The 14,070-nt window shown below is 43.3% G+C and overlaps 1 protein-coding gene across 1 annotated transcript; it reads right to left on the bottom strand.

Annotated features, from left to right (window-relative positions):
* Nucleotides 1-1,087: 1,087 nt before the first annotated feature.
* LOC103125781 (cytochrome P450 2G1-like) lies at nt 1,088-13,802 on the bottom strand. Its single transcript, XM_007536605.2, is given in 9 exon segments — nt 1,088-1,299; nt 2,178-2,319; nt 2,436-2,620; nt 3,900-4,041; nt 5,723-5,899; nt 6,103-6,263; nt 8,745-8,894; nt 11,020-11,182; nt 13,587-13,802. Coding segments are annotated over 9 exon segments (1,500 nt in total). The 5' UTR covers nt 13,767-13,802; the 3' UTR covers nt 1,088-1,099.
* Nucleotides 13,803-14,070: the final 268 nt, after the last annotated feature.

Raw genomic sequence — 14,070 nt, 5'->3', positions numbered from 1 at the left:
TTATCCCTGGGGCTTAGTGCCAGCATAATGAATCCACTGCTCCTGGCAGCCATTTTTTCTCCATTTTATTGGATAAGACAGAGAGAAATTGAGAGAGGAGGGAGAGGTAGATAATGAGAGAGGAAGATAGACACCTGCAGACCTGATTTTCTCCTTGTGATGCATCCCCCCTGAAGATGGGAAGCCAGGGACTTAAACCCATATCCTTGCACAGGTCCTTGTGCATAGTATTATGTGTGCTTAATTGGATGTGCTACCACCCAGCCTCCTGTGTTCTCTCTGTCATCGAATTGTAGGCATTATTTTTTTTCCTGGGACTAAGCAGTAGTGCACCCACTGGAGTGAATACATTACTATGTGCAAGGACCCAGGTTTAAGCCCTTTGTTCGCACCTGCAGAAGGGAAGTGTCACAAGCAGTAGAGCTGTTACACTGGTCTCTCTCTCTTTCTCTCTCTCTCTCTCTCTCACTCACCTCTATCAATTTTTTCTGTGTCTTATCAAATAAAAGAAAGGAAAAGTGGCTTCTGTGAGCTGTGGATTTGTCATGCATCTGTGGAATTGCCGGGGCAAAAGGAAAGGGCACGAAGACATGGGGTCTATAAGAATAAGCTGATGGAGACTCCCTAGATTCTGCAGGCGAGTGCTGAAATCTTGAACAAGGTGTTGCTTTCTGCTGGCTATAGATGACACACATCTCTGTAATCGCTAACTTCTCACCATGGAAATCGAGGTTTCCTCTTTTAAAAGATATTGTTTGTTTGTTTGAATAAAAGAAAGATTAACTGGACAGGTAGATCAATCATGCAAGTGCACTATTCAGCTGTGGCTTTTGGTGGTGCTGAGGACTGAACCAGTGACCCCTGAGCCTCAAGCATAAGAGTCTTTTGCATCACCATTATGCTGACTCCCCAGCCCGCTTCCTCTCTTTTTTAATATGTGTTTTCTGAGTGATTGGTATTTTGGCCTATTTATTTACGAAAAGAGAGAGAAAAGGAGAGTGAGAACAACAGCACTGTTGGAGCACAGTGGGCATCTGGAAGCAGCTGGGAGCCTGCCTCATTGTACACGTGGGCTGCGCTCTATCCTGTCGTTTCCTTCTCACCCACTAGGGGGCGCTCTGCGTTCCACAAAGCAGAGCTCATAGGTGGGGACAATATTGGTCATGCCTGAGGAGAAAGGCTGGGTATCAGTGTCCTTGAGTGGCATCAGGGAGCGCAGGGACAAGCTCTGCAGGATGGAGGTGAAGTAGAGAAAGAGCTCCACGTGGGTCATGGAGGCCCCGGGGCAGATGCGCTTCCCTGTGGGCACAAAGGAAGACAGGTCATTGAGGTGCTGAGATACCGGGGTGTGGAGAGCAGTTTGACCCCCGTCCCTCTTAGCCTCAGCTGTCTCGCTAGCGTCTCTGGAATCCACTTTGAATCACTACTGTCCAAAACCAGGGCAAGTCACTCGATGTTGTGCTGCCTACAGTGTGCATGTGTGTATGTACAGATATATTTAATGATTGGAAATTAAAAGAAAATGAACATTTTGTGAACCAAAAAAGTTAAATGATATTTAAATTTTAGTATGCTTAAATGATATTATTATTTTTGTTTTGTCTGCTTAGCAAACAGTCATGATATCCACTGATGTGCCATATTTGTCCCTTTGCTCCTTGATAGTTTGGAGGTGAACCCTTCAGACTACAAAATTCAGCAAGAGACCTTATGATCTGAGGAGTCGACCATATATTCTGTTTGGTCTTGGTGGAAAATCATTGCTGTCCCAAGTTAAGCACATCACTTTTCTGTTTGTGAGAGTCAAAATTCTGACATAATGTGATTCTTGGGTTCCAGTGTTTGAAAATCTGTGAAATAACGATCAAATTTTGGGGGGCAGGTGGTGGCACACATGTTACTAAGTGCAAGGACTTGAGTTCAAGTCCCCAATATCCACCTGCTGTGGGGTGGGGAGCTTCACAAGTTGTGAAACAGGAATGTAAGTCTCAGGTCTCTCTCTCTCCCTTCCTCTAACCAATGAATTAACAAATAATATAAATATTAAAATAATAAAATCTTTAAATGAACAAACAAAACAACCTCCCATGAGACCTTATATTAAACCAATGTTTGGAGGACTCAACTTATGTCTCCTGGTGGGGACAGGGGGAAGAGCACAGAGCACAGAAACCTACCAGAGGAGAAAACCACAAAAGCTTCATTCCTCTTGAAGTGGCCTTGCTCATCCAGGAAGTGTTGGGGATAGAAGGCATCTGGGTATCGGAAGTATTTAGGATCCCTGAGGACTGAGCCAAGCAGAGGCAACACATTGGTGCTCTGGAGTGAAAAGAGGGGCAGTTAGGAGAAGCAGTGTTGGGAAAGGGGGGTAAGGAAGCAGAAGTGGAGGGAGTGCACTAGAGGGAGAAGAGAGGACAGTGCAGACTCAGCTCCACCTTGGGCAGCAGGTAGCCTCGGAACTGAGTGTCCTGGGTGACACAGCGGGGGAGGCTGAAGGCTGTTCCTTTGGTTCTCAGTATCTCATGGATTACAGCTTCTGTGTAGGGCATCTGGAACCGGTCATCCACACTTGGAATGCAGTGTGTTCCAATCACCTGATCAATCTCTTCCTGGATCTTGGCTGCAAGAAGTCACAACAGAAAACAGACAAGCACACAGGAGGAGCTTCAAGGGTACAAGTGTTTTGGATGGATGGCATTTTACAGCTCTGAATGCTTAGCAATCAAACTATGGGAAGGAGTGCCTCTTCATTCTGAACAACTTTGCCACTCCAGTAATGTAAGTTAGATTTATGTGTTTTCTAACCTACTGAATTCTGGTAACAGAGCAGTCATAAGCAGTTAGAATAGATATGTCAAAGTTAAATTCAATAACTTCCCAGTCAAAGATTCTAGAATCCATATGTGATATTTTCAGACATATGAAGGACTAGAAAGGTTGCTCAGTCACTCTACAGTATGTGCCTTACCATGTGCAGGGCCCTGAGTTCCAGCCATGATATCACATGCCAATACCATGGACAACACTGGTTGAGTTTCAGGGGGTGGGTTGGTTCTATATTGTACTTTCTCTCTGTTCTCTTGCTCTTTCTCTTGTTCTTTCTCTCTCTCTCTCTCTCTCTCTCTCTCTCTCTCTGTCTCTCTCAGACACACACAGAGAGGGCGGAGAAAGTTGGACTGTGTGAAATGAGTGCCACCTAGAATACTCCTAGTTATAACCAGGGAATTTGAGCTCAGACCTACAGGGATGAAGAGGTCACACAAGCTCCTTTGCTGAATATGGGCCCCAGATCAGATCGATGTGTCCTGGAACCCCACCTCCCCAGAGCCCTGAAAGACAGAAACAGGCTGAGAGTATGGATCAACCTGTCAATGTCCATGCCCAGTGGAGAGGCAATTACAGAAGCCCGACCTTCCACTTTTTGCACCTCATAAAGATCTTTGATTCAAAAGGATAAAGAATAGGGAAACTTCCAATGGAGGGGATGGGATATGGAACTCTGGTGGTGGGAATTGTGTGAAATTGTACACTTCTTATCCAGTGAGCTGGCTGATCATAATTAAATCAGTTTTAAAAAAAGTTGAACTGTGGAGGCTTCTCAGAAAATTTCTCATGCCTGAGGCCTGCATATCATTTCTTTGTGCCAAGTAAAAAAAAGAAAGAGAAAGAGTAGGAGATGGAGGAGGGGGAGACAAGTAAGAAGAATGGAGGAGAAAAAGAAAGGAGGTATAGGTCAGGGGAAGGAGAAAGTGAAGGTGAAAGGCAGATGAACAAGTAGAAAGAGGAGGAGGAGGAGGAGGAGGAGGAGGAGGAGAAAGAGCTAAAGTGTGTAGGGCTGAGGAGTGTCGGGTTTCCTGAGTAGCTCATCTTTGCTGGCGGCCTTTCCTGCTGATGCTCACCCTGCACCTCCGGATACTTGAGCAGCAGCAGCAAGCCACAGTGCAGTATTGAGCCTACAGGTTCGATGCCAGCTATGAAGAGGCCGAGAGCTGTGGTGACCAAGTTCTTGAAGTGGAATTCCATGTAGGGATTATCTTTATCCTGACAATGATGAGGACAGGAAACAGAATCACCCTTCTCCTTCTCCACAGTCTTATCTTCTACCGGAATATAGGGTTGCCTTTTGTCAAAACACAATGGACAACTAAACTGAGTTGGTGTGTCCAAGTAAAAGCATCCAGAGCAGACGCCCTGAGGCAGAAGTGTGCAGGTGGGTTAGGGGACAAGCAAGGAGGAGGTCAGTGTGGTTGCAGTGGAGAAAGAGAGAGTAGAAAGTAGAGGTTGCCTGCTCAGATGTGCAAGTTGCAAGACATTAGGATATATAAAGTCAGACTCCCAAGTGTAGCAGTTCTGTCAGTAAAACATGAATTGGTAAAGGTCTAAGGATATGACACAGAAGGGAAAGCTTCTGAACTTCTATACTTCTTAAGAATTTAGGCTTTTAATTGTAATTTTCCTATTTTTTTACTTTGATAGGACAGATAGAAATTGAGGGGAGGGAGAGGTAAAGATGGAGAAAAACAAACCCCTACATATCTGCTTCACAGCTATTAAAGTATCCACCCTGTGCATGGGGGTGGGGTGGGCCTTGAACCTGGGTCCTTGTGCATGATAACATTTGCACATAGCCAGTTGCTCCACCATCCAGCCATTATAATTATAATTCTTAAAGTCTATTAAAAATAGCTTTTTCCCTTTATTTTAATGAGAGAGATACAAGGAGAAAGATACAGAGGGACCAAAGCACTGCTCAGCTCTGGCTTATCATGGTGCAGGGAATTGAACTTAGACCTTTGGTGCCTGAGGCATGGAAGTCTTTTGACATCACTATTATTGTCTCCTTAGACCCTAAATCTTCAACTCTTAACTTGAAGACTTCACTTCTAACTCAAATCAAAGCTCTCTAGACTACCTTCCTTCAGTTGCATACCTCCTTACAGAGGTAAACTTTGACACTCCTTTTTTCTTAAAAAAATATTTATTTCTTTATTCTCTTTTGTTTCCCTTGTTGTTTTATTGTTGTAGTTTTGATGTCATCATTGTTGTTAGATAGGACAGAGAGAAATGGAGAGAGGAGGGGAAGACAGGGAGGGGGAGAGAAAGATAGACACCTGCAGACCTGCTTCATGCCTGTGAAGTGACTCCCCTGCAGGTGGGGAGCCAGGGGTTTGAACCAGAATCCTTAAGCCAGTCCTTGTACTATGTGCCACTTAACCTGCTGTGCTACTGCCTGACTCTCAAAATTTGACACTTCTATATCAATCAGATTATAAAATTGAGGGCTATCAAACTGTTTCTATATCTCCTACAGAGGTAAAATCATGCAAAACAATGAAGATGTAAATCATGTGAAGTAATACAGGCTCTTCTGTGTTCAACAGGTTATAGATATGTTAAAACTTGAATTTTTGGGGCCAGGTGGTGGCGTACCTGGTTCAGTGTACAAGGACCCAGGTTCTAGGCCCCAATCCCCACCACCAGGGGGAAAGCTTTGCAAGTGGTGAAGCAGTGTTGCAGGTGTCTCTCTGTCTCTCCCTCTCTATAACTCCCTTCTCTCTTGATTTCTGGCTGTCTCTATCCAATAAATAAAATAAAGATAATAAAAAAATTTAAAAAGAGAAACCAAACCAAACCAAGCCAAAACAAACAAACAAACAAACAAAAACCCTTGAATTTTTCTGGGATTGAGGAAATGAAAGGTTTTGGGAAGAGGAAGACGTACCTGGTGCATCTTTATGAGAAAGCAGTCGATGAAGCTCTGAGGGTTGTGTGGGTCCAGGGAGGCTTCATTGGCCTTGACCCTGGATACGATAAATTCCTTGAGGTCCTCCAACAGGTAGTAGAGGCATCTGTGTTTTCCTGGCAAATATCGCATGACTCCATGGTATATGTTATACAGCTGTGGGAATACAGAAGGAGGTGGAGGGCTGTCAGGGCTGGTTCCAGGTTGGAGTCAGGGAGCTGGGCTTACATTCAACACAGGGACCAAGCACTGGGTGTATCCCTCTGTTTCTGTAGAGTTAGGGCATTTTCTGCCAGCATTGTGGGGAGGGGAAGGTTCAGTGAGGCACAAGCATTTAGTGAGGGTTGGGGGAGATGCACCTGAGCCCAAGGCATGTTCAGCTCAGTGGTCATCTCGTGCATCATCTGCAGCAGCTTCAGGAGATCCCTGTCCTCATAGTCGAAGCGGCTTCCAAAGACCATGGAGCTGATGACATTGGAGACAGTCCGGCTCAGGAAGAAAATGGGGTTGATGGGCACACCTGGGGGTGAACCTGATCTAAGTTGGAAGCAGTGAGCAGGAGCCTGAGATTCAGGGTCGTGTAGGTGTAGACAGGGGTCCTGCTTCACTGCTTCATAGCAGACAATTACATCATTCCTGTGTTCTGTGTCTGACTTCCTAATGTACAAATGGCATAGTAACCCTACCATTGGTTCATGGAAATTCAGTGGATATTTATCTAGGTCAATAGCCTCAGCACAGTCCCTGGCATGGAGTGAGTATTCAGGAAATACTGGTGGAGCCTAAACATTCTTTTTTTTTTTGCCTCCAGGGTTATTGGTGGGGCTCAGTGCCTACACTACAAATCCACTGCTCTTGGAGCCATTTTTCCCATTTTATTGCCTTTGTTGTTACCCTTGTTGTTGTCATTATTATTGTTGTCATTGCTATTGTTGTTGTTGGATAGGACAGAGAGAAATGGAAAGAGGAGGGGAAGACAGAGAGGGGGAGAGAAAGATAGACACCTGCAGACCTGCTTCACCGCTTGTGAAGCGACTCCCCTGCAGGTGGGGAACCGGGGGCTTGAACTGGGATTCTTAAGATGGTCCTTGTGCTTTGCGCCATGTGCATTTGAGCCTAAGCATTCTTATGTTACTAGTATTTAATGGCGCTGTTGAGGTGAGTCATTTATTTGCAGAAGTGGTGGATGTGTATAAATATATAAACTTTTTTTTTTGCCAGGCCACTGTTCAGTTCTGGTTAAGGTGGTGCTGAGGGGATTAAGCCTTCTATGTTTAGTACTTCAGGCATAAGTGGCTTTCTACATAACTTTTGGGCTATCTCCCAATCTGAATATATATAGTTATAACACCCCATCTTTACCAGTGATTTTTTTATATTTTTATTTTATTTATTCCCTTTTGTTGCCCTTGTTGTTTTATTGTTGTAGTTATTATTGTTGTTGTCGTCGTTGTTGGATAGGACAGAGAGAAATGGAGAAAGGAGGGGAAGACAGAGAGGAGGAGAGAAAGATAGACACCTGTAGACCTGCTTCACCGCCTGCTTCACCGCCTGTGTGACTCCCCTGCAGGTGGGGAGCCGGGGTTCGAACCGGGATCCTTATGCCGGGTCCTTGTGCTTTGCGCCACCTGCGCTTAACCCGCTGCGCTACAGCCCGACTCCCTTTACCAATGATTTTATTTGAGTTATTATGAAGATCCTTTCTTTAGTCTCAGTGGAAAACATTTATAAAACAAGGCACTAGTGATTCTAATTCATTTCTCCAGAACATTAAAAATATTCACACATATAAAAAGAATCTACAAATATTTCTTTGTGCTCATGATCAGTTTTATGTAGACCACTATCATCCATGGACAGTAGATTAGAAATCTCTGATATACAAACTTTAAGTCTATCAGTTATCTATCAACCTTTATGTTTCTCAGATTCTGTGTCCTTTTTGTTTCTAAGACCTTAATGGCTACACACCTATTTTTAGAAAGGAACTTGATTGCTTTAAAAATCACAACATAGGGAGTCGGGCGGTAGTGCAGTGGGTTAAGCACACGTGATGCAAAGCGCAAGGACTGGTGAAAGGATCCCAGTTCAAGCCCCTGGCTCCCCACCTGCAGTGGAGTCGCTTCACAAGCAGTGAAGCAGGTCTGTAGGTGTCTGTCTTTCTCTCCCCCTCTCTGACTTCCTCTCCTCTCTCCATTTCTCTCTGTCCTATCCAACAATGACAACATCAATAACAACAATAATAATAACTACAACAACAATAAAACAACAAGGGCAACAAAAGGGAAAATAAATAAATAGAAAAAAAAGAATAAATTAATAAAAAACCAAAAAAACCTATTTTAAAAATCACAACATAATTAACATAGAGTTTCTAATATGACACATTAATACTACAGAACAGCAATCTCTTAGAAATGGATGCCTTGGTAAAATAATAATAATATCTATAATTTTGTTGTAAGGCACAGCTTGCATATTTACAATCATACCATTTGTCCCCATCACTTAAAAAAGGAAAAGAGAGATGACTCCCTGCATCTGCATATAATAATAGGAAGTTGGGGGCCGGGTGGTGGCACACCTGGTTGAGCTCACACATTACAATGTGCAAGGACCCGGGTTCAAGCCCCCAGTCCCCACCTGCATGAGGAAAGCTTCACAAGTGGTGAAGCAGGGCTGCAGGTGTCTATCTTTCACCCTCTCTATCTCCCCCTTCCTTCTTGATTTCTGGCTGTCTCTATCCAATAAATAAATAAAGATAATAATAAAAAAATTTAATAATAGGAAATTAAAAGTAATCAAGGTGTTCATTGTAAATTTGTGTTTTTTAAGGATCTGTCAGATGAACTTTAAACATAACATTTGTATATATCTCTATCCTTTTTTTTTATCCTCCCCCCATTTTAGACATTCTTCTACCAATATTCATATTTTCAAGAGTGAGCTCTCTAGGGACACTGAGTCAGCTCATAGCCATACAGCCTAGTGCCCCCCATACCCTTGGTCTTGTGAAATTGCTCTGTAAGGAAGCCAGCCTCCTCCTGGATCTTCTCCTCATTGGTTCATTTCCCCATTCCACACTCCTTGAGAACAGCCAGGGTGAAGCGTCGGAGAATTTTCCACCCTTCTCCACTAGCAAAACCTACACCTGTGGGAATCTCAGTATCAGACTCTGGTCTCCCATCCCTTTCCTCTGCCACTTCTGTGCCACAAGCAGAGAATCTGCTGTCAGAGAAGTCCTTCCCACAATTCAGGCTCAAGAGGGACACTTGGGTCACCACTGTACCCACTAGGAATGAGAAGGGAGGACAGGGACTCAGGCAACAAATGATTGAGCCAAATGAGGAAGAACTCAGAGGACAGATGAGGAATTGCAAGGTAACAAGAGGGAGACATCAGGGTGGCAAGGGTGAGCAGGATGCTCTGTGAAGTATCCTGAAAAGGAGTGGCTCAGTCTATAGTCTTCAATTTTTTTTTGTTGTCAATGACTTCACCGCCATAGGCCAACATTTTCAGGTAGCATTCCCATCTAGGTACCACAACGGTCAAAGCAGGTGTTCCCTCCAAGTGAGTTATCCCACTGGCACTAATTCTATATTCCTTCTTTAAAAGTTATTTAATTTATTTTTTAATATTTATTTTATTTATTCCATTTTGTTGCCCTTGTTGTTTTATTATTGTAGTTATTATTGTTATCATTGTTGTTGGATAGGACAGAGAGAAATGGAGAGAGGAGGGGGAAGTCAGAGAGGGGGAGAGAAAGATAGACACTTGCAGACCTGCTTCACCACTTGTGAAGCGACTCCCCTGCAGGTGGGGAGCCAGGGCTCGAACTGGGATCCTTATGCCAGTTCTTGTGCTTTGCGTCACCTGTGCTTAACCCGCTGCGCTACAGCCCAAATCCCAAAAGTTATTTTTATTATTTTAATGAGAGAGAGAAAGTTGAGAGAGAGCACTAGAAAGATCAGAGTACTGTTCCACTCTGGCTAGTAGTGGTGCAGGAGATTGAGCCTGTGACCTTGGAACCTCAGGCGTGAAAGCTTTTGCATAACCATTATGTTGTCTGTTGAGCCTTGACTCTGTACCCTTAATGGCACTGCATTCCCCAGAGAATGATATCCAAACTCAAACCTGACTATCCATAAATCTGCATTAGCAGACTTACCAAGAATAATCAATATTTAGATACTGCCAAGTTTGTGTGTGTGTGTGTGTGTGTGTGTGTGTGTGTGTGTGTGTGTGTGTGTGTATGTGTATCCTTGAAAGGATCTTGGAAAGTAATTGGAAGAGGCAGCAGAATTGTGAGTGCAGAAAACAATTATTACTGGACAGAGTGGATGAGTTGGAAATGTGTGGATTTTTTAAGTTGAAAATTAATGCTTGAAGAGTTAGTCTACTGATAGATTACTACACCGATGGTTCATTTATTTGATGGAGAAGTGACAAATGATGTGTGAATGATGGGGTATGGCAGGAACGATGGGGGGCATGACTTAGGATTTAAAAGTATGTGCTGTTATAGACGGGTGTATTGCATAACACTGAGTTGACATCTTTATATGTGTTTGAGGTAGAAAACCAGGTGTTTGGTAGTTCTAAAGTAAGATATTTTAGATTTAGTTTATTAGTGAGAGATAGGAGAGGAGAGGATGGAGGAAGGGAGAGAGAGAGAGAGAGAGAGAGAGAGAGAGAGAGAGAGAGATAAAGCCAGATCATGTCTCTAACTCATGCCATGCTGGGGACTAAATTTGGGACCTCCTGAGAGGTTTTAATTTAAGTTGACTTTAGAAGGTTCTGACTGGGTACACAATGCATCAAAGCATGTAGTCAGCCTGTCAAACTCAGAGTATAACATCGCAGCCACTCTGGAGTTGGAAGGTATAAATTCAAAATATTTTGACATTTATTCACTGTGACATTATCTCAGACTTCTTTATTTAAAAAATGTTTTATTTATGTATGTAGTGAGAGAATTACAAAGGAAAAGATACAGAGAGAGACCAGAGCACAGCTCAGCTCTGGCTTATGGTGGTGCTGGGAATTGAACCTGAGACCTCAGAACCTCAGGCATGTAGGTGTTTGCACAATTCTATTTCCTGGGCCTAATCTTCTATTTCCTATCCTTGGATTTCTCATTCAAAATATTACTGTGAGTCTAACAGTCCTTTCAAAAGAGTGAATGGGATAATGCTCATTGAATACCATCCAAAGAGCCTGGGATTCAAGAAAGCACTCTTATTACTAGCACTTATTAATGCATTCTTATTACCTACCATACCCTTGGAAGCATTGATCCAGTAAAAATATTTCTCCACGATCGCTGAAGTCATCTGCTTGGTCCACCAGGGCCTCCTTCACTGCGTCATGTCCATGCAAAACCACCACCAACTGGGGACCCATGTACATTGTGAAGACTGGGCCATATTTCTCCCTGAGCTGAGAGTGAAGGAAGAAGATACCATGTCAGAGGACTTACTGGTGCTTCACATACAGATCCGTGAAAAAAATCTAGGGTGGAGTCTCAGCTGGGTACAGATGAGGGGAGATAGGTGAAATATTAGTTCTGGTGTTAGAAGGACTACTCAAAAAAAAAAAAGGGCAGAATTACTTGACCCCTGAGCTCTTGGCTAAGCTCACCACCCTTCCACTCCATCCTAAACAACAGTTTTCTCATCTGGACAATGAGGAACCTGTATTAGGGCAACTTCAAGTTTCATTTTTTACTCCCTATAATTCTAAATACTTGTAACCACTAATCTTTGTTACCATGAGTCTCCATATTCTTAAAAAGTTAAGAATAAAAGACCTTGGATGGAACTTGAAGGAATCATATTAAGTGAGATAAGCCAGAAAGAGAAGGATGAACATGAGATTGAATATGAGATAATCTCACTCATGGATAGATGTTGAAAGATAGGAATAGAAAAGAGAAACACAAAGCAGAACTTGGACTGGGTTTGGTTTATTGTAGCAAAGTATAGGATTCTGGGAGTTACAGTGGGGGTTTTAGGTCCTGGTATATGATGGTGGAGGAGGACACAGGATGGGGGTAAGAATGTTTGCAGAAAACTGAGAAATTTTACACATGTAGCAACAACTATGTTTACTGTAAATGATTAATACCCCCAAATCTAAAAAATAGAATAAAAGGCTGTGTTTGTAAAAAGATAGGGTATGATTCCATAGTTTTCAGATTGTGACTCAAGTCTGACATATTAAGAGGATGCTATGCTATTTCTAATGTCTTTTTCTAGAGAACTGCTCGGCCTGATGGTGGTGCAGGGAATTGAGCCTGATTTTGGAGCCTCAGAAATGAAAATGTTTCTGCATAATCATTAAGCTATCTCACTCACCCGCTTTTATCTTTTATCTTTAATATCCTGAGATCCAGAATTCTAGTTTGGCAAAGCTGTATTTCTTTCTTAGTCCATTTCTCTATAGTAATTTAAGAGATTTGTATTTTTTCAAATTTCCAGACAGTATTTTCCTTAAATTCTTTCTCTGAGAGCCTTTTTCGTTCTGCATCATCAGGTTTCTGGTTGTCCCCTTGGTTTTTGCAGAACCAGTGTTTTCCTGTAGTTCTACCCATCTGTTTGAGTTGTTGTTGACCAGCAGGTGGCACTGGGTTCTGCTTTGTATGAGAGACACAGGGAAAGTGGAAAGGGGAGGAGTTTTGAAGATGCGACCTAGTATTATGTCACCTGTTGTCACTTCCACAGAGCCCTAGCATGGGAGCTGGGGAGGGTGAAGGTCCCAGTTTTCCTCTTCCCAGACTGTTTCCTGAAAGTGGGAACTCTGCTGTGTTGTAGTGGTCACTTTCTTGACTGCAGGGCAGTACAATCCATTTCACCAGGTTCTCCGTGGTAGCTGAGAGACCTTAGGTTGGCTTCCCTGTTACTCAAGTGTCTAATGTTCACTTGCCTGGTGCCCCTGGATGGCTCCCTTGGGGTTCACTCAGTAGCCTGTGGCTGCTAGAGCTCTAAAGAGCAGTCCTGAGCTCCTTTGCTAAAGCCACTTAGTCCCTGAGGGACCTGTGGGCCCTTTGAATCTGCTTCTTGAATTTGAACAATTGCAGATGTCTCAGCTTGAGTCCTTCTCTCCCTCCCCTCTTGCTCCTGCTGTCCATCTGCAATATATAACCTCCAGATTGTGATGTTTCTTTCTTTACCAGAAAACCTCGATGTTCTCTGATAAATTCCTTGAATTATTTTGCTATAATGTTTGCTTTCTGTGGGAGAGTTAACTTCCCAAGAGTAGATCACCATAGTTCTGCCCCAGAAGTCTTACTCTTTCTGTAGAGCTTATATTTCGTTATTATTATCTTTATTTATTTATTGGATAGGGACAGTCAGAAATCAAGAGGAAGGGGGAGACAGAGAGGGAAAGAGACAGAAAGACACCTGCAACCCTGCTTCACCACTTGAAAAGCTTTCTCCCTGCAGGTGGGGACTAGGGGCTTGAACCTGGGTCCTGGAGCACTGTGACATGTGCACTCAACCAGGTGCAATACCACCTGGCCCCTAGAGCTGTATTTCTAAGAAGCTGCTTTTTAGTTTGCCTGTTTTGCTTTGTATTTAGAAGCCTTAAAATTCTATGCTTCCCTGGCCATATGTTCAGTTGCATTTATACCTGCTTAGAGGAGCAAACTCACTTTTCCCAGATATTTTATGTGTTTATTTATTTTTTGATAGAGACAGAGAGAAATTGAGAGAGAGAGAGACTTGAATTCCTGCTTCACCACTAGTGTAGCTTCCTCATTTCATGTGGGGACTGGGGGCTTGAACTTGGGTCCCTTTGCATTGTAACATGCATGCTTTACTGGTGAACCACCTTGACTCACCTTATTGAAAGATGGAATGTTGTATCCATTCCGGAGTTGCAGCAAGTTCCCCAGGAAGGGCAGAGGCAGGGGGCCTGGGGGCAGCTTGGCTCCCTTGTTTCTACATTTCTGCATGGTTAGGGTTAGCAGGCAAGACAGGATGAGCGCCAGAATGATGGTGGCAACCCAGCTCAGCGCCATCAGGGCAGAGAGAAGGCTTGTGTCCTGCACTTCAGATCCTGCCTAAAAAGGTCTCTGGAAACCATCTGTGTAAAAACAGGAACATCATACACAATGGCTTGGGTTTGAACCTTGGTTCCCCACCTACAGGGGGTGAAGTAGGTCTGCAGGAACCTGTATCCCTCTCTACCTCACCCTTCCCTCTCGATCTCTGACTATCTATATACAATAAATACATATAAATGATAAAAAATGTTTTTAAAGTTACAAAAACAGGAACATCTGTTACAAAAACAGGAACATCTGGGGATTCACGCTTTCTGTG

The sequence above is a fragment of the Erinaceus europaeus genome, chromosome 2 (assembly GCF_950295315.1).
Source record: "Erinaceus europaeus chromosome 2, mEriEur2.1, whole genome shotgun sequence".
NCBI lineage: Eukaryota > Metazoa > Chordata > Mammalia > Eulipotyphla > Erinaceidae > Erinaceus > Erinaceus europaeus.
This window is presented reverse-complemented; position numbering and strand designations above follow the sequence as displayed.